The 27,963-nt window shown below is 46.1% G+C and overlaps 1 protein-coding gene across 1 annotated transcript in view; it reads right to left on the bottom strand.

The window, feature by feature from the left end:
* FANCB (FA complementation group B) overlaps positions 1-27,963 on the bottom strand; it is a 350,895-nt gene that overhangs the window by 194,632 nt on the left and 128,300 nt on the right. Inside the window, exon 3 of the mRNA XM_069205002.1 lies at positions 22,103-22,258. Within this exon, the coding sequence (XP_069061103.1) occupies positions 22,103-22,258 (156 nt within the window). The remainder of the gene's footprint in view (positions 1-22,102; positions 22,259-27,963) is intronic.

The following is a 27,963-nucleotide window of genomic DNA, read 5'->3' as shown; positions in this document are numbered from 1 at the left end:
TCTGCCCCCCTCCCCCGCCTCACCAAAAAGAGAAAAACAGCTTGCCAAGGCAGGTGTAGATATCCTGGAGGTATTTTAACACCCATTAACGGACATCAGCTGATCAAAGCCACCAAACATGACCTGGAAATACACAGTTTGAAGGAGTTTTCCGATTGTTTTCCATGTCACAGTGTGACCGTATGAAAGTAGTTGATCACATGTGACACAAAGTTGCACCTTGTGAGTTAGAAGGTCTGCAAAACTGCAGCATAGCTATACTGTTGAAACTGAATTATTATATGTGTACCAAAGGAAGATGACCGTCCATTTGAGCCATCATGAGGTGTTAAAGAGGGGTACCTGACCCACCCCTTTGAAAAAACAAAACATGACAAAATAAATTACAGTGGGGCCCACATGAGTGGTGAAGCAGGGATGGAGGGAGCACTCTTCACCTCCACATCCCAGCCCTACTAAAAAAGAAAGAAAACATTACCATTCAACTCCGTAGGGGTTAAAAGAGCAGGCTATGTCCTAGAGGTGGGCCACTGTGCCAATCCTGGTTCAATTCTGCATCATGACCTTCCTCTATCTTCCCTGTCGAGGTCTGCCACTCTTGTTCAGAATAACCAGAGAAGAGGACTATGAAATAGGTGGCACATGGGTAAAAGGAACTACGTGGCAATGGTATTAAACAAAAGTGTTGACACACTGGATTTGGGTGGAGGTCCTTGTACAACAAACTAACAGGAGAAAATTATTTGCTGTGAGGAAGCCACTGAAATAGTGTGGGAAATGAGTCACTTCCTGCAATTAATTTATCTAGAGCTGCTTGCTCTCGAAGAGTATTAAATAATTATTTCAAATTTGGAACTATATTAAAAGCCCACAGTAGGTGTACAACTGAAGCAGATGTAAAAAGACCAGAACAGAATAGTTAAGCTCTCAAACTTCATTGGCTGTGTCGCTGATATTCCTTCTGCAAAAGCATTTAGGGCCATAAGACTGACTACAGGACAAAGACAGAAGGCCAGATTTAGAGGTTGGTGGACAGGTACTATGTCAAAAACGTGGATGGAAATACAGCTGCCATTATTACCAGTACTGTAGGATATATATGTAGTTACAAGGGAGCCTGAAATACCTGTATAAATGCCTGTCTCTAATTTCATTACAATACATGGGATTCTGCAATCCCTGTTTTAAAATGTGTCTCTAATTTCTTTATAATCGGTGACTTATGATACACCCAGTCATCTATTATAAAGCAATGACATTTCCACTCAACTGTAATAAGCTATTACAGTTGAGGTTTGATGTGTCAATGCCTGCTGCCAGAGCCAGGGCAAAGGTAAGTGAGGTCATGGCGCATAATTATAGGAGCTGTTTAAAGAAAGAAAAAGAGACATTGCTTTTTTTCTGCTCTGTTTTTCTAGCTGTACAGTGACAAGCAGAAAGGAGACATTTATGACACCATATTTATGTTTTGCTCTCCCTAGATCAACATAGAAAAGTTCAAATCTTTCTGTATGTTGCTACACATTCCGTGCTACTGCTCCTTTTTTTTTAAAAAAAGACTTGTGTTAACCCAATTTGAATACCTTTTAGCAAGAAAAATCTAACTCCTTTTTTAATGTTTTAATTTTGCACTAGACATTCTATTTTTAGAGGCAAGCCTGCAATAGCATGCACTAGCGCACGCGTCTCGCTTGCCAGACTCTATTAATAACAAAAGGGGCTTGGAGCCCGCCCGTTGCTACCATTTGTTTGCTTGAGTGTCACTCATCTTTACGGCCTCACATTTGGTCACTAAAGGCCAAGCATCATTTCCGTTCTTTTCTGTGGAACAGGTCCAAGCACTGATTGATTCAATTTAATCAGTGCCTGTCCATTGCTCCATACTATTTTGTTATTTTTAACTTCTAGTACCCTGCAAATAGAAGGTGTGTGACTGGCAAATATGTGACCAGCAGGATAAAACAAAATTGCAAAGTTTATTTTCTATAGCTAATTTTCTTTTATTTTGCCTAGTGTTCTTTTCCCACTTTGCACTCATGTTTTGTTTTGTATTTGCTTGTGGACGCTATTCTCAAAAGATGACAATTATTCTGTTTTGTAATATTGCAAAGCAACATTGTTTCCTTCTTATGTGTAATATCCAAAATTATGCTTTAACACAATAATACAGTACACCCTAATCCACCCCACTCCAATTTGCTTCACCCCAATCCACTCCACCTCACCCCACACCAATCAACCCCACTCTAATCCACCCACTCGAGACCAATCCAATCCACCCCATAATCTACCCCACTCCCCTCCAAGCCACTCCACCCCACACCAGCCAATTTAAACCACTCCCTGCAATCCATCCCACCAAATCCTATCCACCCCACACAAATCCACCCACTCCAATCTAACCCAATCCAAATCGGTCCTACTCCAATCCACCCCACTCCAATCCACCTTCAGTGGAATCCACCCACTCAATCCAAACTGTCCCACACCCATACAATGCTCCTCAAACCAATCCAGTCCAACCCACACCAATCCACACCACACTAATCCACCCCACTCCAATCCAGCCCCATCCAATCTACTCCACTTTAATCCAATCCACCTCACCCCATCCAATCAATCCCACCCTACCTGAATCAAATCGACCACAATCCACCCCACTCCAATCCAATGCACCCCACACTCCAACCCTCCTCACTTCAGTCCAATCCACCATACTCCATTCTAATCCACTCCGCTCCAATCCACCCACTCCAATCCAGCCTGCTTAATTCCAATCCAACCCACCCCACTCCAACCCACCTCAACCACCGCATTCCAATCCACCACTCTCCAATCAAACACAACCCATCCCACCCCAATCAACCCACTCCAATCCATAGGACCCCATTTCAATACAATGTACCCCAACACAATCCACTCCACTCCAATCTACCCAGCTCACTCCAATCTATATCAATCCAATCATCCACCCACTCTAGTCCAAACCACCCCAATCCAATTCACCCAAATCAAATCCAATCCACCCCATTTCAATTCAATCCACCTCACTCTAGACAACCTCACTCCAAACCATTCCTCCTGACACAATTTAAAATTCACCCCACTCCAATCCACCCCACTTCACCTCAATCCAATCCAATCCATCCCACACCAATCCAGTTCACCCCTCTCCAATTCAATCCATGTGCCAGACCTGACAGGATTAGGGTGGTCTTCCCCCCACTGTTTTGCCTGCCTTCTTCCATTTTCTGACCTCGTTTTTGCCGACTTTTAGCCTCTGTGAGCTGTACCACTGCTAACCAGTGCTAAAGTGCTTGTGCTCTCTCTCCCCTAAAAATTGGTAAAATTGGCTCATACCTAATTAGTATAATTAATTTCCTTATAAGTTCCTAGTAAAGTGCACTACATGTGCCCAGGGCCTGTAAATTAAATGCTACTCGTGGGCTTGCACCACTGATTGTGCCACCCACTTAAGTCACCCCTTAACCATGTCTCAGGCCTGCCACTACTAAGCCTGTCGGTGCAGTTTACAATGCACTTCAACCTGGCAAAATAAAACTCTTGCAAGGCCTAAACCTTCCCTTTTTATACATATAGGTCACCCCTAAGGTAGGCCAGATATGACCCACAGGGCAGGGTACAATGTAGGTAAAAGACAGGACATGCACTTTTAAGTTTTACATTGCCTGGTGGTGAAAAACTCTCAAATTTGTTTTTCACTAATGCAAGACCTATCTCACCCACAGGATAACATTGGAATTATCTTAGTACATCTTATAAGTATAATTCACAATCTGTAAGAGATTAAAAACCACAACTTGTGCTGAAATCACATTTTAAATATAAGTTCTGAGAAAATGCCACTTCTATAAAGTTGGCAGTTTCTTACTTTAGCCATTTGCTGTCTACTGCCGGTCTCCAATAACTATCTCGGGGTGGGGTGACAGCTGGGCGTGTGCATTCCCTCTAGACAGCCACACACAAAAGGGAGCTTAGGTGTGACTGATAGGTCATACACAGCCTGATGTGCCATCCTGGGCAGGGTGGGAAGGAGGGGATGAGACACCTGAATGGGCAGTGTCCTGACACACACAAAGGGTTGCATATCCCCCTGTAGTGAGTCAGGAGCCAGACAGGACCCTCTGTGCACTTTAGAGATCTTTCTTTGACGTCTCCCCACTTCAATACCACAACTGACTATAAGTACTGGACTTCTGGCACCACCAGCTTAGCATCCTTCTAGACCTGTGGATACTCTGCCAGGAAGAGGGACTGTTGTGCTGCTACAAGGACTGCCACTCTGCTGAGCTGCTACTCTGTTGGACTCTTGCTTTGCTGAGCTGACCTGCTGCCCTCTTGCCTGGGAGAGAAGGACTGGACCTACATCTCTATGTCCCAGAACCAAAGTGACTCCAAGGGCTTTTCCCCTGTTTTCTGAAGTCTCAGAGACACAAAAAACTTAAAACTCACCTGCTAGAGCTCCTGGACCAGTCTTAAACTAGCTCCTGACTCCCAGGAGGCGACTCTCCAGTCCTGGGCCCATGGAAGTGTTTTTTAATCCTCAATTCAAATTTTTGGAATCTTTGCGACTGCAAGAGGGCCCGCTTGCACCGGAACAGCGCCGTTCACATGAAGAATCAGCACAAGACGGAAGTTTGTATTTTCGTATAGCAAGTACAGCTGTTTGCAACCTCGAGGCTCCACCTGGCTGTTGGCGACGCCTGGCTGACTCTTCGTGCCTGCGGACCACCACCAGCGACGCTCTCCCTGCACCTCGGGAACTTCTTCCCCACAAACGGGACTCTTGGCTCAGTTCTTGAGAAGGTAAAACCTCAGCTGGACGTACCTGGGACTGTATACAACTCATACTCTATTGTGGTCTGCCTGAACTTTTGGATTTACTCCTTGTAGGCACTATATTGCATTTTACTCTTTAAAACCCCATATCTTGACTTTTATTTATTAGATCTTTGTTGTTTTGGTCTTGTTTTGTTCATGAAATTAAACAGTTATGTTCTAACCAGGTGTGGTGTATCTTTGTGTGGTTTTCACTGTACTGTTTTACTGTTTGAAGTGTTGTGCAAATACTTTACACATTGCTTCTTAAGTCTGACTGTTCTTTGCCAAGCTACCAGATGGCAAGCATGGATTAATTTATGGTGTGTATCTGATTTACCGTGAATAGGACTGTGGTTTCTGCTTGGATAGGGCGCATACCTCTGCCAACCAGACACCGAATTTCTGACACCACCTCTATCCAATCCAACCCACTCCAATCCAATCCAATCAATCCACCCACATCCAATACAATCCACCCCACCCCACCCCACCCCAATCCAGTTCATCGTCCTCTAATACAGTTCACTCCATGCCACTCTACCTCACTCCAATCCATCCCACTTAATTCAATTCACCCCACCCAATCCACCCCACTCCAATCCAGTCCTCCCCAATCCAATTCAATTCACCCCACCCCACCCAATCCACACCTCTCAAGTCTAATACGCCCTACTCCAGTCCAATCCACCCCACCCAAATCAAATCCACTCAATCCACTTCATTCCAAGCAACCCCAATCCAATCCAGCCCACCCCAACCACCCCATCCCAGACCGATCCACCACACTCCAGACCGATCCACCACACTCCAGACCGATCCACCACACTCCAGACCGATCCACCACACTCCAGACCGATCCACCACACTCCAGACCGATCCACCACACTCCAGACCGATCCACCACTCTCCAGTCCGATCCACCACTCTCCAGTCCGATCCACCACTCTCCAGTCCGATCCACCACTCTCCAGTCCGATCCACCACTCTCCAGTCCGATCCACCACTCTCCAGTCCGATCCACCACTCTCCAGTCCGATCCACCACACTCCAGTCCAATCCAATCCACAACACTCCAGTCCAATCCACAACACTCCAGTCCAATCCACAACACTCCAGTCCAATCCACAACACTCCAGTCCAATCCACAACACTCCAAACCAGTACATCCTACTCCAATCCAATTCAACCCACTCAAATCCAATCCACCTCAGTCCACCAAATCCAATCCACTCCACTATACTCCAATCCACCCCACTCCAGTCCCAACCAAGCAATCACAATCCACCCCACTCCAGTCCCAACCAATGTGCCCCCATTCAATTCACCCTACTTCCACCACCCGAACTTCAATCGAACATGGAAGTAAAGCAAATTCCCCACCATACCACATTGCTATCAGTTGTTAATACTTGAATCTATGCTCTTATATGTAAGCCGGTCTCAGTAGGGTGAAGGAGTGAGCATCCAGAGAGTGCCCAGGATGAAAGGAGGGAGAGACGGGGAAATAAACTTGAAAGGATACTCGAAAATAGTGCCAGGAGGGTGGGCCCTCCTTCGCTTTTGTTGTAGGTGACAGAAGTGTCAGGGTCATGATCTCAGATTGGGGGTGTGCTCTCATGAGGTCCTGAGCATGGTCGCTAATGCTGCCCACTTTGTATGCTTAATGAACAGCCAGGGCCTATTCAGGTATTGTCATGGTGTGCATTCAAGAGGGCTTGTTATCATTTTTAATAGGGGCTTGTAATTGCTCTATAAGTTCTCCCTAGCGGTATGCAATGAGGTATTGAGTCAACCCTCTAAATTCTTCACCGCAAATTGAAAGATGCCTAGCTGTCGCTCAGTGTATTAATTCACTATGCCACTTGGCAAGGCGGGAGATGCTGCACTCTTCCAAGCTATAGTGATATTGCATCAGGCGAGAAAAAAGGTCAGATCAACAAAGCGTCCCAGCGACTTAGCTGCTTTATGTTTTCCGAATATGCCCATCAAACAATCTCAATGGAGTGCAGGATAGACACTCTTGTGCTAGTAGCGAGGGTATCTGTAACATGATCTCACTAGTGATTGAGTATGGGCAGGACTGTAACGGGGAAAAAAACATCTTTCTGCAGAATGCGCAAGGGCACTAGGGAAAATCTTGCTTATCTTAGTCAGAGTAAAGTATGCTCTAAATAAGACACCTTATGATGGTAGTATAACATCTTCCCCCAATCTTTATCATTAATACTTTGACAATATCAATTTCCCATTTATCTTTGAGCAAGGACAATTCCATAGCCGTTGGCTGCAGTTGAGACCGATAGAGCCACCAAACTAGTTTGCGTCCCATTCCAAATGCGTGTGCATAGTTTGTAGGAGCTTGTGCTTGAGAGGTTCTTGTAGCATAGGTTCCCAATGTGTGTGCAGCGCCACCAAGAAGCACTTGTGTGTTGCAAATTAACATCTATGTATGTTGCATTGGTCACAGAGTTTATGAAAGCCCATCAGGGTGCTGTCATCAAAGAGCTCCCCAACCTTAGTAATATTTTTTTCCGACAGTGAGTTAAAGGTCTAGGGGAGAGCCACCTCATGTGTAAAGGGAAAGCCCATCAGAGACAAATCACTGGCATATGGAGGATTAGGCCAAATCAGTAGGTTTCCATGCTTCAGTATCGCAAATGCAACCAATACCAGTTTCGAGCCGTCAACAGTTTGACACTGTAGGAAATAAGCATGCATACAGTGTCACCGATGCAAGTTCCATTTGTGAAACCATTGATTCGGCCAGGGAGTTGTTTTTTTTTTTTTGATAACCATGTCATATGTCATTGCAACTGGGCAACCATATAATATTTTGCAAAAGTCTGGGACTCCCAGCCCTCCTCTGTCAGTGGGTAACTTAAGGTTGGACAGTGCCACTCTTCTCTGCTCCACCACACTCCAGTCCAATCCAATCCAATCCACAACACTCCAGTCCAATCCACAACACTCCAGTCCAATCCACAACACTCCAGTCCAATCCACAACACTCCAAACCAGTACATCCTACTCCAATCCAATTCAACCCACTCAAATCCAATCCACCTCAGTCCACCAAATCCAATCCACTCCACTATACTCCAATCCACCCCACTCCAGTCCCAACCAAGCAATCACAATCCACCCCACTCCAGTCCCAACCAATGTGCCCCCATTCAATTCACCCTACTTCCACCACCCGAACTTCAATCGAACATGGAAGTAAAGCAAATTCCCCACCATACCACATTGCTATCAGTTGTTAATACTTGAATCTATGCTCTTATATGTAAGCCGGTCTCAGTAGGGTGAAGGAGTGAGCATCCAGAGAGTGCCCAGGATGAAAGGAGGGAGAGACGGGGAAATAAACTTGAAAGGATACTCGAAAATAGTGCCAGGAGGGTGGGCCCTCCTTCGCTTTTGTTGTAGGTGACAGAAGTGTCAGGGTCATGATCTCAGATTGGGGGTGTGCTCTCATGAGGTCCTGAGCATGGTCGCTAATGCTGCCCACTTTGTATGCTTAATGAACAGCCAGGGCCTATTCAGGTATTGTCATGGTGTGCATTCAAGAGGGCTTGTTATCATTTTTAATAGGGGCTTGTAATTGCTCTATAAGTTCTCCCTAGCGGTATGCAATGAGGTATTGAGTCAACCCTCTAAATTCTTCACCGCAAATTGAAAGATGCCTAGCTGTCGCTCAGTGTATTAATTCACTATGCCACTTGGCAAGGCGGGAGATGCTGCACTCTTCCAAGCTATAGTGATATTGCATCAGGCGAGAAAAAAGGTCAGATCAACAAAGCGTCCCAGCGACTTAGCTGCTTTATGTTTTCCGAATATGCCCATCAAACAATCTCAATGGAGTGCAGGATAGACACTCTTGTGCTAGTAGCGAGGGTATCTGTAACATGATCTCACTAGTGATTGAGTATGGGCAGGACTGTAACGGGGAAAAAAACATCTTTCTGCGGAATGCGCAAGGGCACTAGGGAAAATCTTGCTTATCTTAGTCAGAGTAAAGTATGCTCTAAATAAGACACCTTATGATGGTAGTATAACATCTTCCCCCAATTTTTATCATTAATGCTTTGACAATATCAATTTCCCATTTATCTTTGAGCAAGGACAATTCCATAGCCGTTGGCTGCAGTTGAGACCGATAGAGCCACCAAACTAGTTTGCGGCCCATTCCAAATGCGTGTGCATAGTTTGTAGGAGCTTGTGCTTGAGAGGTTCTTGTAGCATAGGTTCCCAATGTGTGTGCAGCGCCACCAAGAAGCACTTGTGTGTTGCAAATTAACATCTATGTATGTTGCATTGGTCACAGAGTTTATGAAAGCCCATCAGGGTGCTGTCATCAAAGAGCTCCCCAACCTTAGTAATATTTTTTTCCGACAGTGAGTTAAAGGTCTAGGGGAGAGCCACCTCATGTGTAAAGGGAAAGCCCATCAGAGACAAATCACTGGCATATGGAGGATTAGGCCAAATCAGTAGGTTTCCATGCTTCAGTATCGCAAATGCAACCAATACCAGTTTCGAGCCGTCAACAGTTTGACACTGTAGGAAATAAGCATGCATACAGTGTCACCGATGCAAGTTCCATTTGTGAAACCATTGATTCGGCCAGGGAGTTGGTTTTTTTTTTTTGATAACCATGTCATATGTCATTGCAACTGGGCAACCATATAATATTTTGCAAAAGTCTGGGACTCCCAGCCCTCCTCTGTCAGTGGGTAACTTAAGGTTGGACAGTGCCACTCTTCTCTGCTCCATGCCCCACAGTGCGCCTCTTCTCTGCCCCATGGCCCACAGCAGGTCCCCTCTAGAAACTGATCCAACCCTTTAGAAAATGTCCCCATTCCTCTATATGGTCAAGGAACTTCTCAGTGACTTGCAACATCCTTCTAATGCATGGCAGTAGGTACTTTACGGCAGAAGGGATATCCATCACAATTGTTTTTTTTTTTAAGTAATTTGTTATTGGCAACAAATTGTTAGTGGTGTCATGCACTAACGTAACATAGTCCATGGACAAATTCCCCAAAATACTAGATTGCTATCAGTTGTTAACGCTTGATTCTATGCTCTTATATGTAAGCCAGTCTTAGCAGGGCCAGGGAGTGGGTGACTGGAGCTGTCCAGGAAGGAAGGAGGGAGACCGAGAAAAAGTAAACAGGACAGGATACTGGAAAATAGAGCCAGGAGGACAGACCAAGCTCCTGTTGCATGCTCCGTAGGTGACAGATGTGTAAGGGTGATGATCCCAGTACAGAGGTCGGATCTCATGAGGTCCCGAGCATGGTCGCTAATGCTGCCCATGTTGTGTACTTAATTAGTGGCCAGGGCCTATCCAGGTATTGTCAGGTGTGAAGTCAAAAGGCCGGTTATTGTTTTTAAACGTGGGCCTGTAATTGCTCTGTAGGTTCTCCCCAGGGGGACTCTACTGGGTATTTGCGTAACCCTCGTAGTTCTCCTGCGTGACGTCAGTGATGCCTTGCACTTGGCAAAGAAGTAGGCACCGCAATCTTTCACACATAGTGATATTGCACTGGGCCAGGAAAGTAGCCAGATCAACAAAACACACAAGCACCCTATCTGCTTTAGGTCTTCTGAATATGCCCAGCAGACAGTCTCAGGGAAATGCAGGGTAGACATCCATGTGATAGTACTGGGGCATTCGTGACACAATCCCAATAATGAGTGAGTGTTGGGCAGGACTGCAACAGCTTTCTGAGCAAAGCATCTGGAGCAATGGGCGAGGGCACTGGGGATTATATTGCTTATCTTGGTCAGAGTACAGTATGCTCTATGTAAGACACCTTACAAGAGTCTTGGAAACCCTATGGGTATGTTAAGAAAATAACAAAGAAGTCTGGGCAGCATGAGCAGCTTGGCAATTCAGTGGCCTGTCAGTGAGATGGGCAATGTAGTCCAGAACTTAATCTGTGCTATCAGTAAATGCATCCATGCCACCTAATGACCTTTGATATTATTTGCGTCTAAGTGAATATGTTCACTCAAAGGAACTGGAAGCAATCTGGTGTCCAGCGTAAGGCAGTCAAGCCTGCGCACAGTGGATACAGATAACACCTGTGAATAAAGGGAAGACAGGGTACTTTTTCCAATTGATCTTGAGCCTGGATCTCGTATATCCCGGTCAAATCAGCGGAGACATCGTTGATGTAGACTAGTAAGTCATCCGTGTACAGCAAAGCCTTGTGTGAGGGTCGAACAACAGGGATGCCCAGGCCTGTCCCCGTCTATTGGATCGACTCTGCAAGCGGTTCAATATGCAACACATGCCTGTTAGCAAGAGGGAGCGAGGCAGATAACTTTTTTCTGGCCTGGTACCCTTACTCTCTTCCCAGGCGCAGTCCAGGTAATGTGGGAAGAATGGCACGAGCAGCCCCGATGGACCCCAGGGCCCTGACCACAAGAGCTAAATTGGCCCCAAGCCCGTAAGGCAAAAAAAGATGGGGGCCTATGGCCTGTGTACCCCCAGGTCAGGGGAAACACCTAACCCAAGCGCCCTTGTGTCTTAGAGATTGGTGTCAAACCAACCTGGAGGACTGCTCTCTCTCCCTGGGCTGGCAGGGCTTCAGCCACACAAGGAATCATTCCAGCTCCACGAGTGATCTCTAAATGGGTCTGAGGCAGGGTGCACGCCGACCCCAGCCACACCAGCAGCTGCCACCTAGTCAGGGCAGCAGCAACCAGTAGCATGCAGACAGGTGAAAATCCCCAGTGGCTCAACCAGCCATCTCTGCAGATCTGAGGGCACTGGCATAACCCGTGCTACAGTCTAGGTGTACCCAAAGATGGCGGGCAGTGCCGAGTCAGTGGACACAGCTGTCAGGTCCCAACAGTTGCCAAGTATCACAGCAGCAACAGCCCTTTGTCCTTCACTGCAGGAGAGCACAGGAGTTCTTGAACTTGTCAGTGGTGTGGCACAGTCGCGTAGGATGGCAGAGGATTAGACAGGTACTGCATGGAGCAAGAGAGTTAAGCAACCGCAATGTTGGCTAGCTATCCATGCCTCCACACCCTCACGTTTGTAACAGAGCACCCCACCCACCAAAATCTAAATCAGGCCCAGAGTTTGAAAAAGAACAGTATGATAGAAGCAAAAAACCATGTTCCAACAGGAATTTTAAGCTGCATTTTAGCATTTTACCCAAACTGGGTAAGCTCACGACACAAATTGTGTGCAGTCACTGGGTGCACACAATTAGTGTAGACCCTTTGAAATTGGTGAGGAGGGAGGGTAAGGTCTACATGGGTAGAAACACAGCACCCACAATAGCTCCAGGATCAGTGAGGTGGCCTTTTGTTTACAGTAGTACAAGTGGTACAAAGCTGTGGAAGTCAAGAGCAAAATCAATGACACCTGAGGTCTCAGAAAAACTGCAGGTGTTCGGTGGTAATACATTGCTTTCTTCAATGGGTGTACTGTCCACAGTGTCCAAATCATGTGTGAAAAGGTGTGTGACTCCTGGGATCAGGGAAAACAGTGAGGCGAACTGTCCCAACACCTGGTGACAGTCCCTCTGCTGCTCTTCAGTCAGGGAGGGGGAGAGGATCACTCCCTCCACAGACCCATCTTTTTCTACTGCAGACTGGAGGTCAAGAAGAGGCTCACTCTCCTCCACCACCACCCCATCATCTGTTGCAAGGAGCATGGACAGTTCAGTCCGCTCAAAGTGTGGCTTGGGGTGGTTGACATGCAGGACCCTTAAAGGGTTCCTTGGAGACTGCAAGTCCACCAGGTAGGTGACTTCACTCTTGCGCTCCACCACCTCAAATGGCCCAGTCCACTTATCCTGGAGTGCCCTAGGCTCCACTAATGCCATCACCCACACATTTTGACCAGGGTGAAATGTGGTCAAAATTTTCACCACACTTTTAAGTGTTCTCAGGCACAAAGGTTCTCTGGACCATCTCACTGTCCCCTAGTGAGACAAGGGTCATCTCATCTGGCTCCCACCCACCTGGAACCAACTCCTCCCCAAGCACTACACTATCCAAACCCTGGGGCTGCGCACCAGTGGGTGCCGGTGTACTCTTGGGGCATTTGGGGTCCCCCCTCACATGATCCAGTTGGTCACATGCTTAACACTTACCTGGGGGTCCCCCTGCAACTGGCTTCCCTTTGGGGAACCATGGCTTATTCTCACTGGGGGGTTGGGAATCTTTACCCTGGGAATCAGTTGGGGGCCCTTTAAAGAACTCCCCCTGCTTACCCTTACCCCCCATTTCTTCTGAGAGGGACCCTGCCCACCCTTGACGTGGTCTCCCCCATACCTCTTTTGAACCCTGGTGTTTTCCCAGCGGTCCGCTTCCTGCGCAAGCTTCCTGGGATCAATCAGCTTGCTGTCAATCAGGTGCTGGCACAGCTCTGGAAAACATAAACTGTAAACGTGCTCCCAAGCAATCAGATTGTAATGCCCCTCATACGTAGTTACCTTTCTGCCCTTCACTCAACCATCCAGTGACCTGCAATAAGAATCAACACATTCTAACCATGTTTGGGATTCCTTCTTCTTACAGGACCTAAACATGCCCTTATACTGCTCAGGGGTGGGACCATATCTTGTGAGTAGGGCATCCTTCATGATAGCGTAGGTGAGATTCTGAGCATCCCCTAAGGCTGTCAGTGTATCCCTCCCCTCTACCTCAAAGTGCTTCCACAGACCCGCCCCCCAATGAGCTTCAAGGACCAGATTCATGTGGGGAGCAGACTCATACCCCTTGAACCACAAGTATATGTCATCCTCCCTTTAGTAATCCTTCACAAGATCTTTAGGAATGTGCACCCTCCTCTCAGGCTGCACTGTGATGTGGCTGCCACCATCCCTACTATACTGGCTCCTCTGATCCAGCTCCCTTAAGCTGAGCTCATGAGCCAGCAACAACATTTTCCTCCTCTATGGCCATCCTCATTTTCTCCAACTACCTCGGGTGCTCCCTCTCTGCCTGTCTGTCCTGCAATTCTTCAGGGGTCAGACCCTTAGATGAGACACTGCTACCTGCCCTGGAGACCCTCTCTATGGACATAACAGGCCCACCCACAATACCATTGTGTATGGAATGCTCTTCCTCCTAATCCTCTGTGTGCCCTTCAGCGCTCTTGGCTGTCACCAAGGCCCTCAGCGCCTTTTGCAGCTCCTCCTTCTTGTATGAGCTCTTAATGGGACAGTCAAAACCTTTACAGAACTGCTTCAACTAAGCCTTTGTATAGCTGTAGGAAGTTGTCTCTGTATATACTATCTCAAAGTGAGAGATAGTGTGCACAGAGTCCAAGGGTTCCCCTTAGAGGTAAGATAGTGGCAAAATTAGATAATTCTAATGCTCTATTTTGTGGTAGTGTGGTCGAGCAGTAGGCTTATCAGAGGGTAGTGTTAAGCATTTGTTGTACACACACAGGGAATAAATGAGGAACACACACTCAAAGACTTAACTCCAGACCAATGGTTTTTATATAGAAAAATATATTTTCTTAATTTATTTTAGAACCACAAGATTCAAGATTTGAAGTAAATACATAAAATGCAAGGTACTCCACACAGGTAAGTAAGGAACTTTGAATTAGAGCAGTAACAAACACAGTTTTAGTCATAATGGCAATAAGCTATTTTAAAAGTGGACACGGTGCAAACACCAACAGTTCCTGGGGGAGGTAAGTATTGGTTAGTTTTTCAGGTAAGTAAGTAAGGCACTTACAAGTTCAAGTTCCTGGACATAGGCAGCCCACCGTTGGGGGTTCAAGGCAACCCCAAAGTCACCGCACCAGCAACACAGGGCCGGTCAGGTGCAGAGGTCAAAGGAGGGCCCAAAACACATAGGCGCTTATTGAGAACAGGGGTGCTCCGATTCCAGTCTGCCAACAGGTAAGTACCTGCGTCTTCGGAGGGCAGACCACGGGGGTCTTGTAGAGCACTGGGGGGGACTCAAGTAGGCACACAAAACACACCCTCAGCGGCACGGGGCGGCCGGGTGCAGTGTGCTTAGCAGGCGTCGGGTTTTCAATAGGAATCAATGGAGGGACCCGGGGTCATTCTAACAGTGCAGGCAGGGCACAGGGGGGCTTCTCTGGCCAGCCACCAACTAAGCTAGGCAGAGGGTCGCCTGAGGGTCACTCTTGCACTGGAGTTTGGTTCCTTCTGGTCCTGGGGGCTGCGGGTGCAGTGCCTGGTCCAGGCGTCGGGTTCCTTGTTACAGGCAGTCACGGTCAGGGGAGCCTCTGGATTCTCTCTGCATGTGTCGCTGTGGGGGTCAGGAGGGTAGTCTCAGGCTACTCACGAGGTCCCAGTCGCCTGGGAGTCCTCCCTGTAGTGTTGGTTCTCTGGAGCTCGAGCCGGGGGCATCGGGTGCAGAGGGTGAAGTCTCACGCTCCCGGCAGGAAGAGTGAAGTCCTTAAAAGTTGCAAGAAAGTTGCAAAGTTGTTGCTGTTTTTGAACAGTGCCGCTGTTCACTGGAGTTTCTTGGTCCTTCGGTTTCAGGGCAGTCCTCTGAGGCTTTAGAGGTCGCTGGTGCCTGTCGGATGCGTCGCTGTGCAGGTTCTTTGAGTCTGGAGACAGGCCGGTAGGGCTGGGGCCAAGTCAGTTGTCGTCTCCGTCATCTCTGCAGGGCTTTCAGGTCAGCAGTCCTTGTTGTTGTAGGTTGCAGGAATCTGATTTCCTGGGTTCTGGGGTGCCCCTAAATACTGAATTTAGGGGTGTTTTTAGGTCAGGAGGGCAGTAGCCAATGGATACTGTCCTGGAGGGTGGCTACACCCTCTTTGTGCCTTCTCCCTGAGGGGAGGGGGACACATCCCTAATCCTATTGGGGGATTCCTCCAATCTCAAGATGGAGGATTTCTAAAGGCAGGGATCACCTCAGCTCAGGGCACCTTAGGGGCAGTCCTGAATGGTGGGTGACTCCTCCTTGTTTTTCTCATTATCTCCTCCAGCCTGGCCGCCAAAAGTGGGGGCAGTGGCCGGAGGGGCGGGCATCTCCATTAGCTGGGATGCCCTGGGGTGCTGTAACAAAAGGCATGAGCCTTTGAGGCTCACTGCCAGGTGTTACAGTTCCTGCAGTGGTAGGTGAGAAGCACCTCCACCTAGTACAGGCTTTGTTTCTGTCCTCAGAGAGCACAAAGGCTCTCCCCCCAGGGGGGGCAGAAACTAGTCTCAGTGGCAGGCTAGCACTGACCAGTCAGTCTTGCACTGAAGGATTGGATAAAGTACAGGGGGCATCTTCTAAGATGTCTCTGTGTGCATTTTGTAATAAATCCAACACTGGTATCAGTGTGGGTTTATTATTCTGAGAAGTTTGATACCAAACTTCCCAGTATTCAGTGTAGCCACTATGGAGCTGTGGAGTTCGTTTTGACCAACTCCCAGACCATATACTTAATATGGCCACACTGTACTTACAATGTCTTAGAATAGACTTAGACACTGTAGGGGCATATTGCTCATGCAGCTATGCCCTCACCTGTGGTATAGTGCACCCTGTCTGAGGGCTGTAAGGCCTGCTAGAGGGGTGACTTACCTATGCCACAGGCAGTATTTTGTGGGCATGGCATCCTGAGGGGGATGCCATGTCGACTTTGCCTTTGTCTCCCCACCAACACACACAATCTGCAAAGGCAGTGTGCATGTGTTGGGTGAGGGGTCCCTTAGGGTGGCACAACACATGCTGCAGCCCTTAGGGACCTTCCCTGGTCACAGGGCCCATGGTACCACTGGTACCTTTTACAAGGGACTTATCTGTGTGCCAATTGTGGAACAATGGTACATTTTAAGAGAAAGAACACTGATGCCGAGGCCTGATTAGCAGGGTCCCAGCACACTTCTCAGTCAAGTCAGCATCAATATCAGGCAAAAAGTTGGGGGTAACTGCAACAGGGAGCCATTTTCCTGCAATAGCTCTCTAATTTCTCTAGATCAAAAGCAGCTGCAACTGATGTATCTCCAGATTGGGACATTATGAAAAGTCAACAAAAGTGCAAAGTTCCAAAAGGCAGAAAACAAGTTCCCAATGAAGTTCAGAAGTCATTAAAAAATTACCACAAAAAATTGATATAGGGAAAAATCCAAGCAAAAGAGAAAAAAGCAAAAATCACAAGACAAGTAGTATGTGGTCACGTAGTGGTTTGCGCTCAAAACACTAGTGTACACTTAATTACTGTTTGTCAAGTACAAATACAAGTCCAATCCCTACCGCTGATCACCAATGTTAGAAATGGGGTCTTTGGTTGGCAGTCAGGTTACCCTCTGTCCAAGCAAGGACCCTCACTCTAGTCAGGGTAAAAGAGAATCACTTTCAGCTAACCCCTGCTTACCCCCTTGGTAGCTTGGCACAAGCAGTAGGCTTAACTCCAGAGTGCTAGGTGTCAAGTATTTGTACCAGTACACACAGTAACTTAATGAAAACACTACAAAATGACACAACACAGGTTTAGAAAAATAGAAAATATTTATCTAAACAAAACAAGACCAAAACGACAAAAATCCACCATATACAAGTCAAGTTATCAGATAAAATGCAAAAAGAGTCTTCATGTCCTTTGAAACACAACGCTATCGCTATTAGCGTGAAAATGTACCTGGGTGCATAGAAAAAAGTAAGCGTCAATTTCTCCCCGCAAGCGAGGTTGTGATTAATTTCTCCTTCTCTGGTCCGACTGGCGTGTGTCGTTTCTTTCCCCGCAGGAGAGAGATGCGTCGAACCAGACAAAGCACCTCAGGTCCGGGCTGAGTTGCGTTGTCTTTCCGCGCCCAGCGATGTTGCGTCGTTGCAGCCACTGTCGGTGATGCTGAGCGTCGTTTCTCCAGCCACGTGCGTTGATTTCACAGCTGCGCTGCAAGTGATGCATCGATTTCAGCCGCGGGCCGGCGGCGCATCGTTTTTTAACTGCGCTCAGGAGGTTCTGTCGTAAATTTCCCGGCACAGCGGTCTGTGCGTGGATTTCCAACCTTGGTCCAACAGCTTCCCCTGTCAATGCCGCAGGAACTGGACAGGGGACCACTTGGCAGGCCTGGAGTCACAGCAGAGACTCCAGATGCTGGCAGAGAGAAGTCTTTGCTGTCCCTGAGACTTCAACAACAGGAGGCAAGCTCAGTTTCAAGCCCTAGGAGATTTCTTCTAAAGCAGGAATATACCACAACATCCAGTCTTTGTCCCCTTACACAGGCAGAAGCAGCAACTGCAGGATAGCTCCACAAAGCACAGTCACAGGCAGGACAGTTCTTCTTCCTCAGCTCTTCAGCTCTTCTCCAGGCAGAGGTTCCTCTTGATTTCCAGAAGTGATCTAAAGTCTGTGGTTTTGGGTGCCCTTCTTATACCCATTTTGTCGTTTGAAGTAGGCTTACTTCAAAGAAAAGTCTCTCTTGTTTGTGGAATCCTGCCTTGCCTAGGCCAGGCCCCAGACACACACCAGGGGTTTGGAGACTGTATTGTGTGAGGGCAGGCATAGCCCTTTCAGGTGTGAGTGACCACTCCTCCCCCTCCCTCCTAGCACTGATGGCTCATCAGGAAATGCAGACTACACCCCAGCTCCCTTTGTGTCACTGTCTAGTGAGAGTTGCAACCAGCCCAATTGTCAAACTGACCCAGACAGGGAATCCACAAACAGGCAGAGGCACAGAAATGGTATAAGCAAGAAAATGCTTACTTTCTAAAAGTGGCACTTTCAAACACACATCTTAAAATCAACTTTACTAAAAGATGTATTTTTAAATTGTGAGCTCAGAGACCCCAAACTCCACATGTCTATCCGCTCCCAAAGGGAATCTACGCTTTAATCCTAATTAAAGGGAGCCCCCATGTTAACCTATGAGAGTGATAGGCCTTGCAACAGTGAAACCCGAATTTAGCAGTATTTCAATGCTAGGACATATAAAACACATTACTATATGTCCTACCTTAACCATACACTGCACCCTGCCCTCGGGCCTACCCTTAGGGTTGTCTTATATGTACGAAAAGGGAAGGTTTAGGCCTGGCAATTGGGTACACTTGCCAAGTCGAATTTACAGTTAAAACTGCACCCACGGACACTGCAGTGGCAGGTCTAAGACTTGATTACAGAGCTACTTATGTTGGTGGCACAATCAGTGCTGCAGGCCCACTAGTAGCATTTGATTTACAGGCCCTGGGCACCTCTAGTGCACTTTACTAGGGGCTTATTACTAAATCAAATATTCCAATCATGGATACACCAATGACATACACATTTTGTATAGGAGCACTTGCACTTTAGCACTGGTTAGCAGTGGTAAAGTGCCCAGAGTAACAAAAACAGCAAAAACAGAGTCCAGCACACATCAACAACCTGGGAAACAGAGGCAAAAAGTTAAGGGAGAGCACGCCAAGGATGAAACACTCTAAATAACTAATTATATTACTGTTTGCTTATAATGTTGAATAAATACAAATCTGAAAAACGAAAAATAAATACTGCCATCTTTATACTCCCCTCTAAATTACAGAATCCCAACTGTTGCATCCTGTTAAGCAACTATTAGGAGGCCAATGGGTTGTGATTAGTCAAAGAAGACCATATGGCATGCAAGGAGAACACTAAATATAGGGGAAGTATTAGGATTTTCAGGCCTTGCTCAAAAAGATCATCTAAAAGAGTGGAAGCACCAGTCCTGGTCATCAGATTAATGAACGTCCCACCGGAGGTGATTAACTGTCAAGTGCAGCTTGCTCATCCTGTATCACATATACCTCTGCGGATCAGGAGACGATCAGCTACAAGTGTGTGATTTAAAATATATGTCCTGAAGAAGGTGGTGTGAACCAATCTGGCTTCCACCAAAACAACGCGTCAGTCCTTTCTAAAAACATTCTTATAAAGTATTGCAACAATATGAAATGATTGATGTATATGAATATGATGTCATTTGATCTGATTTTTTATTGAATATGTTTTTAACATAAATATTTGGTTTATATCATTTTAAACAAATGTTAGTCCTTCGAAGAACAGAGAGACAGAGATTTTAGTTTTTGAATTTACAGTACATTTTGAATTTCAGTTTGGTTTGCAATGTTATTTCATACAACCTCAAAGATGTACCTCTTTGCAATTTGAGCTGATGCATTTACTGGAAAGATAAAAATACAAGTAAAAACGGAAGGAAAACCAACAGTGGCAACTCTCCTATTATTTGGAGATCATATTTCTTCAGCTTCTGGATAAAATGCGCTGTGACATATAGAATGCCTTCATGGATACTCTTGTGGAATCTGAGAGGCCATGGAGAAGGACATTACAACCACTCAGCTGCAAGAATAAAATAGCTTGAACAGTTGTTCTGAAGTTGGTTTCTGAAAGAAACATTTTCATTTTCTTTAGAAGAGAAAGCTGGTACAAGGCTATCTTTGTTGTTGGAAATGTGTAACATTGCAGTGGGGTTTATTTTCAGGGCAAATTTCAAGTAGAGTTGTGTATTATTGCCATACTGGTGAATCGTGAAGGTGTTGTCTATTAGTACAGCACCAATCAACTCCACATATGCGAAAAAAACAACAGGGGATACACAATGGAACACTGGGGGACTCCGAAGGTGAGATGGATCTTTTGGAACCTGGAGGTGCTCATATCAACAAACTGGTGTCAGCTGAAATAGTAGGAGGAAAACCAGTAAATGATTCAATACCAGACAGCATTGTCAGTGAATGCCATTCAAGACTGCAAGATGCATATGAGTGTGGAATGGTTGACTGTTGTAGGCAACTAAGAGGTCCAGTAATATCAAGTGGAAGAGGTCATCTTCATCTGTGATCATGGCATTGTGTATAATGTGTAGCAGTCTCCGTGCTGCAGGGTGTTCTGAAGCCAGACCCATAGTTGAGCAGGAGACTGTCAGCAATAATGTGATCTTGGAGTTGAACATAGACTGCTTTTTCAACGATGAATGGTAGGCAAGTATGAAAAAAGAGGGACAGTTAAAGAAGGGAAGTAAATCATGATGAAAGGGATGATTTGGCTGGGGAAAAGGTTCCAGCTGTTATGTTACCTTAGTGACGGGAGGTCAAGACTTATTTTGCTTAAAGTTACTAGTCAGAATTTTCAGACTGCTGAACTGCTTGCACTGTCAAAAAGCAAAGAAAATACTGCCAGAGGATTGTCACATAAGGTTAGCTGCTCAGTTGAACTTCGGGGATCAGCAGCCCAGCAAGGCATGTTAATCGTTGTTAATAACTGTCTGTTCCATATTTTCTGTGGACATTTGCCAGTATACCTGCCATGCTAAAGATCTTGGCTCTAAGCTACTGTGAAGATTTTTGCACACAAACCACTGTTACATCAACATTATCCTCCAACTTGCCTCCACCATGAGCGATCCATGTCCTGCATTCATTTTGTCAGACTTTTTCATGAGTGCTGGTACAACAGCAAGTGTCAAAACCCATATCTACAATAATGTCTGATCACTCCAATAGACCTAAAATTTGCAATGGAATGATCATTCCCAGGAACTGGCATGTTTTACCATGAAACATTTTTGTATCTAAGAATCAAGATGCTTGTATATGTGACTAAAAAGATTTTTACCCACATGCAATGTAAATATATGTGTTATTCAACCTCAGAGTAGAGGTTTGGTTTTTGTTTGGTGCCACTGTTAAATGCTCATGTTGTACTTTATGTAAGACTCAGGGAGTATTGTAATAACACACTCACATCACATCCATTTGACCATCCAAACCTGTTCTTATTCTACAACATGGCTAAAACAAATCCTCAGCAAGTCATTTACAAAGGTTTGGAATCCACTGAGAACTCCCCTGGAGGCATTTAACCGTTGTTACCATTTAGCTGAATGACTGTTTAGAAGAAGCCCTTATCTGAATCAGGACTCGCCTTGGGGTGTACCACGTGTTGGCTGAGGTGCAGTGGTTTTTCAGGGGCACAATCCTGGTCCCAAGTGTGGTATGCAGATCAGGCAGTGGTGGCATGCTGCTGGATCTCAGAAGATAAAGCCCAAAAGTGTGGGCTCTATGGAACTGCTTAAATGGTGGTGCATGGGGATAGTTCATTTGGACGTTGGATCATTCACGTAACGAAGCTGCCACCCAAACCAGGCCTATGCTCTGTGGTTACAACGAGCGAGTTCGGTACATTTCAAACGGGCGACGCCCGAATCAACTGAACACTATATTAGTGCACGATTAGGCCCAGGATTAAAGTGCAACATTCATGCAATTAATAAAAGTGCTGTAAGGTGAATAACTGAATGTAAGTCATTAGGTAAATTGTGCTCACCTCATAGTTCACTTCGCCAAAATCTGTGATTTTGAATGCACTCAACAGATTTGTACTGCAAGATGAATCCTTGAAAAGTACAAGAATCTGTTCTCTTCCTGCACCAACAAAATCATCCACCTGGACAGACCTCACGCCTTGCCAACTAGCAGCCACCTGCAAAAGAAACAAAAAAGCATCTTCGATACATGTTGGCTATTGAGTTTTTATTTTATTTCCCTTTGTCACTGGAAGAGCGTTTCTTTGCACACGTGAACTGAAAAAAAGATTGGCATTTAAAATCTGATTCAGAAAAAGGCATTGGCATATTTGAATGTACTGCACAAAAATATGTTTCCTATCACAAGTTTTAGACCAAAAACACAAGAAGCAGGGACAATGCCAAAAGGTTTGACATTTGTAAAGTGAATGCGCGCACAAGCACAACATGGCACTCACACGCTCAAAGAGATCACACACACCCCCAGAACATACCTACAGGCACCCATTTTCACAAATCCATTCAGACAGTCAGCTACAAGCAGAGGCCAAAAACGTATAATCATTAATGCATGCCCTGGACCAATCAGAAAACGCTACTCCCTCTCTAGTATTGGCAGAGGGCCTTCTTTTAACACGTATCACATCTTTCAGCCACATTTTTGATCACTCCGCAAGAAAAGGGCACTGACACGTATCCTAGATAGGGTGTATAAAAAAAAGGAGCAGCATGTTCTGTTATGTCCACTATTAAGTAGGGAGGGCATAGCATAACATCTTCTCATAGACTGATTCATGGTAATACACATGTGCCATCAGTCATAACAATGTGCAGCAGGGACTACAGGGTGACACGGATCAGCCGGCAGCCGATGGGGTGAGGTGTACTTTGCCAGAGCTCCTGATGGGGCCCCTACATCCGAACCCATCCTGATGATATTATCAACCACCTGGGGCAACTGAACCCTACTATCGGCGCTTGTTTGCATGGCCACCCTGTGGTGACTTGTAACCCTCTGGAAAGCAGCCTGTTGCAGCGGAGAGGGGCTGTCGACATTGTCCGTATTCCGAGGCTCTCAAGATGGCGGCTGCCCACACTTAAAACCACTGACGCTCGCTGATCTCCATGGCTGCAGTGGGAGCGACTCTGGGGTGCTGGTGGGACTGATGTCCTTACTTATGCTGGGGAAACTGTGCGGTACTCCCCCCCCCCCCCCACACACACACATTTCTTCAATATCTAAATGGCTGCACCTCAGGACTATTATCCCCTGCTGACTGCCTCCTGCGCTGCAACCCCGCCTTCCTGCTTTTGATCCCCAGGACCTGGTGCGTCGGCTGTGAATGGCCCCCGCACTGTATACAACTAGGGTGAGCCTAGAGGACTAGTAAGGTCCCCCTCTGGCTATCAGCGGCCCCCCTGCACCTGTCCTATTGCCGCAAGGGGTACATGCTACAGACAGTCATAATGGACAGCTTCTAAAATGGTGGCCGCCCGCCACTGACTGCTCTCACCTCCGCTGGCCTCCATGGCTGCCACAGGGACTGTTCTTGATGATTGAGGATGCTTCTGCAGATGCTGGGGGGTGCTGTATGGAGACCCTCACACTGGCCTGAAAACCTGGCGGCGATTTGAGGCTATCAGACACTACAACCTGCCTCGAACCTTATGGCCCACCTTCGGGTTTGGTTTCACAAAACCGAACTGCAGAGGTGAGCGGCTACTCCTCCCAGGGGCACTGACGTGGATCCTGTGAGGCCAAACAGGGATAACATTGGACTTTTAGCTAGTTAGTTTGGCAGTGTTCACGAGGGGGCCCGTAGATGGCAGAGGGCCCCCACTGGAACCTACACTGCTGGTGCCTGTTACTTTTGGGGCTTGAACCCAAACTGGCTCTGGATGGCCTTCACTGTGCTCTACCAGGATGCCTTTGCACTCTCCCTGAGGCCTGTGTGGCAGAATTTGCCAACCTAGGGTAGGGAGAGCCCCCCCCCCCACTGCCTGTGGACCCCCCACCAGTCTGGGCTGTGGCCCCCACTGCCACTAGAAGATCTGCTGTGCCTTCTGATCCTAGGCACCCTGCTTTATGCCATATCTTCACACTCCTGAACACTCTACCTGATGTGTACAAGTTTCTTGGCTTTTGAGTTGAGGAAATACTGCTACACCCCAGCATTGATGTGAGTCAAGGACGGAGAGTGCAAGGACGACTAGCCCCCAGCTTAAGCCTTGTCCTTTGTGCCCAGTATAGGCTACTGCCGTGCTGGCCTAGGCTTGCCAATCGTATTGTGAATCCCTGGCACAGCACCCTTCCTCCTACTCTATACCACTGTATCAGGGGACCTACCTGGAGACAGTGATGCTGAAGCAGATATGTTAATTTGAAATATTATTGAGTGTTTATGCATTTTGGCTAACAAGAAAATGGTAGAAATACATAACCTAGAAAATTAATGTGCACGTTTGAAAATGTGCCCACGGAGAGTGGTCACCAAGATTCACAAATCATATTAAAAATGACTAAAAAATATGTGCAATGTTGAAAATGCATAATAATGATGTAGTAATATGTCATATTGAAATACATAACGTATGTCTAACATTATATTGTAGAGCTAACTTAGCCGAAGTTGCGGCCTAGTTTTGCCAGGCCTCATGCAGAGGCAGAATAATCATTCAATGTAGAGAAGCTAATGTGCTGAACTGACCCTGAACTGCTCATTGTTAATAAAGTCTGCTTAGCTAGAATTTTCTGTGATGAACTGACGGACAGGAGATGATGGAACTAGAGTATGTATCAAAATCGGTGTAAAGCAGACGAGATTTACTATCCCAGGACTTGAACAACAGAGACACTGACTGGAGAAGAAGATGCAACATTTTCGATACCTGATGAGCCGGATGATGAGAACATCGTTCAGTGAACCAGTCGACACCCTGAGAACCGTGTAATACTAGAATCCATAGATTTGGAAAATAAAGATTATTGGGTAGAGTCATAACTGATGATTAACTGACCAATTGGAAATTGGGGGATAGTCTGGGTGACTTTGATATAATGACGTGACAGAAGGGGGGAGTAGAGATGTTAGGGGACAACAGAAGGCGATGAGACAGAGAGATGACAAGGCGATTCGAGATTCTGTCATTGGGCTCATCGTCTTGAGAGCCTGATGCGTTGCTGATAGATTGATGACCTGAAGACAAATACTGACTGTTGCTGATCCATTCAGTGGATAGGTAGCTGTGACAATGTGAGCAATGTGACTGAATTACCTTTTGTGCCTTTTCTTTCTAGGTTCCAACTGCGCTGTCTAAATAGTTTTTCTTTAGCTATATGTTTTTTCCAAATTCACGCTCTAAACTGTTTTTGCATGAAGTCCCACATACTAATGCTAACCTGGGTTAGGTAAGGTTCCTATGTTTGAGACGTTGACTTATACATTGACAATTGATTGAAGGACTGATTTGCTGAACTCTACTACTGATGTTGACATATTCATCTTTGTTGGCTAATGCTGAAGCATTAGAATGTATGTTTTCTCAAAATCGGATTAGATTATGTTATTGGTGGTCACTAATGAATTAATTGAGTTGACTCAATAAAATTTGAATTAATCTCATGAATTAGTATTGTAACGAATAGGAAAAATAAAATTGCTAAAATGTATATTGAGTTGTGGTCATTCATGAAATATGGATGCTATTAATGGGTGATTAATGATTTACTTAATGGTTATTGATCTGTGTATTTGATTGTCATCAATTATCACATAGCTAGTATACTCCATGCGAATCAAAAGGTTCATCGACCTATACGCGTCCCCTTGTAAGTTTACTTACTAAGGACCGGGCACGCTAACAGTTTTTGGTTGCAGCTTGATGGTTAGTTTCCTTACAGGACTAGTTATGTGGTGACCAGTGGTTATGGTTGTAGTTTGAGTTAGAGTTAGTTGTTCATTATTATTGTGATTTGGATTTTTTTTTCTGAAATGGCAATTGAAGCAAGAATGATGTCCGCTTAAGCCCAGAAATGACATTCCCAGATCCTGGATCCCGCTAGTAAAGTTGGGTATGTTCTCGGCGTTCTAGTGATAGTGTGAAAGTGGTAGATTGCGCTTGCAAAGGCTTATGCAAATCGCAGGTGAATTGTGACGTATATGAGGGAAGTAGGGGGTCTGCGTACTCCTGTTGAGGTTTAGTAGGAGTGCGCGTACTCCGCAGTGTGAGAGTAGGGAAGTTATCGAACTTCATATGTGTGGCAGTTTGTGCTAAAAAATTGTCCACATGGCTGTTGGTCTAAGACTCCGGAGTATATTGACAAGTGTAGGAGACACTTGGGTATATATTGTAATCTGTCTGGTTTAGTAGGTTGATCGGGCGTGGTCAACAAGTCAGTGTGTGAGTTAAGAGAATAAGAGAAATTTTCGACTGAGATTTGGCGAGTCCTATGTGCACCAGGACAGACCCATTGATCAATTGAGAGTGAAATTTGCGGGTCAAATTTTTCTTGCGAATGTGGGAGACTGAGAAAGAGGAATAGCTGCATGAGCGAAAGGGCCATCAATGAAAATCCGTAAGGTCTCTGAAGCGATTGTGTACCTTCCTGTAGTAAACCAGCTGATTTGTTTTGGTTATTGGTTTTTGGTTAGTGCTCGCAATAAATTGCATTAGTTTTTTGTGAATTGAAGACTAGGAGGACAAGCCCCAAGACTTTGTCAGCCGCAGTGTATGAGTATGATGTCAGAGTGAGCCGCGTTGGGATAGGTTGGTTAGTGAGGAGAGTTGCGAGCGGATTGGCAGCTGTCTTTAAGAGGCAATTGGTTGAGAGAGCGGGTGAAGGGAATCTTGGGAATAAAAGTCATTTCCTTATTAATCGAATAAATACAACAGAAGAAAGATGAAGTTTTTAAAAGCATTTAGGAGTGCCATGAAGGGTGATACATATATTAAGGCAACAGTGCGGAAGCCTACCCCACCAGAGAATTCTCTGGCGTATATTGTAATGGAGGAGCGAGGTGTCGCGCCATGTCTTTGGTTAAAGAAGTGGTGCGAATTGACAGAGAAACAGGGAGCTTTAGGTTTCCAGAGCATGGAACGTTTAATTTGAGGATTGTGGATCAGTTGCGAATGACACCGTATGAAACAAAGCCTTTTCCGAAACCAACAGAGTTTGAGGCATTAGCGGTTTGGGAGCTCATAACGAGACAGCAGCAAGAAATCAAATTCCAAAGAAGAATAAGGAAGGTAGAGAAGTCCTTAGCAGAAGGAAGATTGGATTGGGAACAAAAGAGGTGGAGAACAGCGACAATACAGGATGTTTCTTGCTATCACACAGGAAGATGAATAAGAAAGGGAAAGAGGATACTAGCAAAAGTGGTAAGAGCTCGTCAGGGAGTAAAAAGAAGAACATTTCCTATGTAGAAGGAGAAGATTCAGATGTTGAGGATCTTATTACTCAGATGCTGAGAGAAGACCTCCACCATATGCGGTGCATGAAGGGGGTCCAAGTACTAGTTATGCTCCAACTACCCCAGCTCAAGTGACGGGACAGTGGGACCAGTGAAAACCGATAATGGACAGGTACAAGGGGTAGTGCAGAGTACTCCTAATGCAGTGACTACTTCAGTAGTCCAGGCGCAGATGCACCCGCCACCGGTATAGAGAATTTATCCAGAGATACCAATTCTTGAGACAACCTCGAACTTAGTGGTTCCCCCTGAGCAAGTGGTTCTGAGGCCGATGCTAGTTCAGACTGCACCGACTCCAATGTTGTTGCCTCAGGCGCAGCCACAGGGTTTGCCGAAGTTCACACCAATGACAAGAACACAGTCAGATGTGACACCAGTGATGAACCAGAGCATGGGAGTAGGCCTTCCAC

This window comes from Pleurodeles waltl, chromosome 8 (assembly GCF_031143425.1).
Source record: "Pleurodeles waltl isolate 20211129_DDA chromosome 8, aPleWal1.hap1.20221129, whole genome shotgun sequence".
Classification (NCBI taxonomy): domain Eukaryota; kingdom Metazoa; phylum Chordata; class Amphibia; order Caudata; family Salamandridae; genus Pleurodeles; species Pleurodeles waltl.
This window is presented reverse-complemented; position numbering and strand designations above follow the sequence as displayed.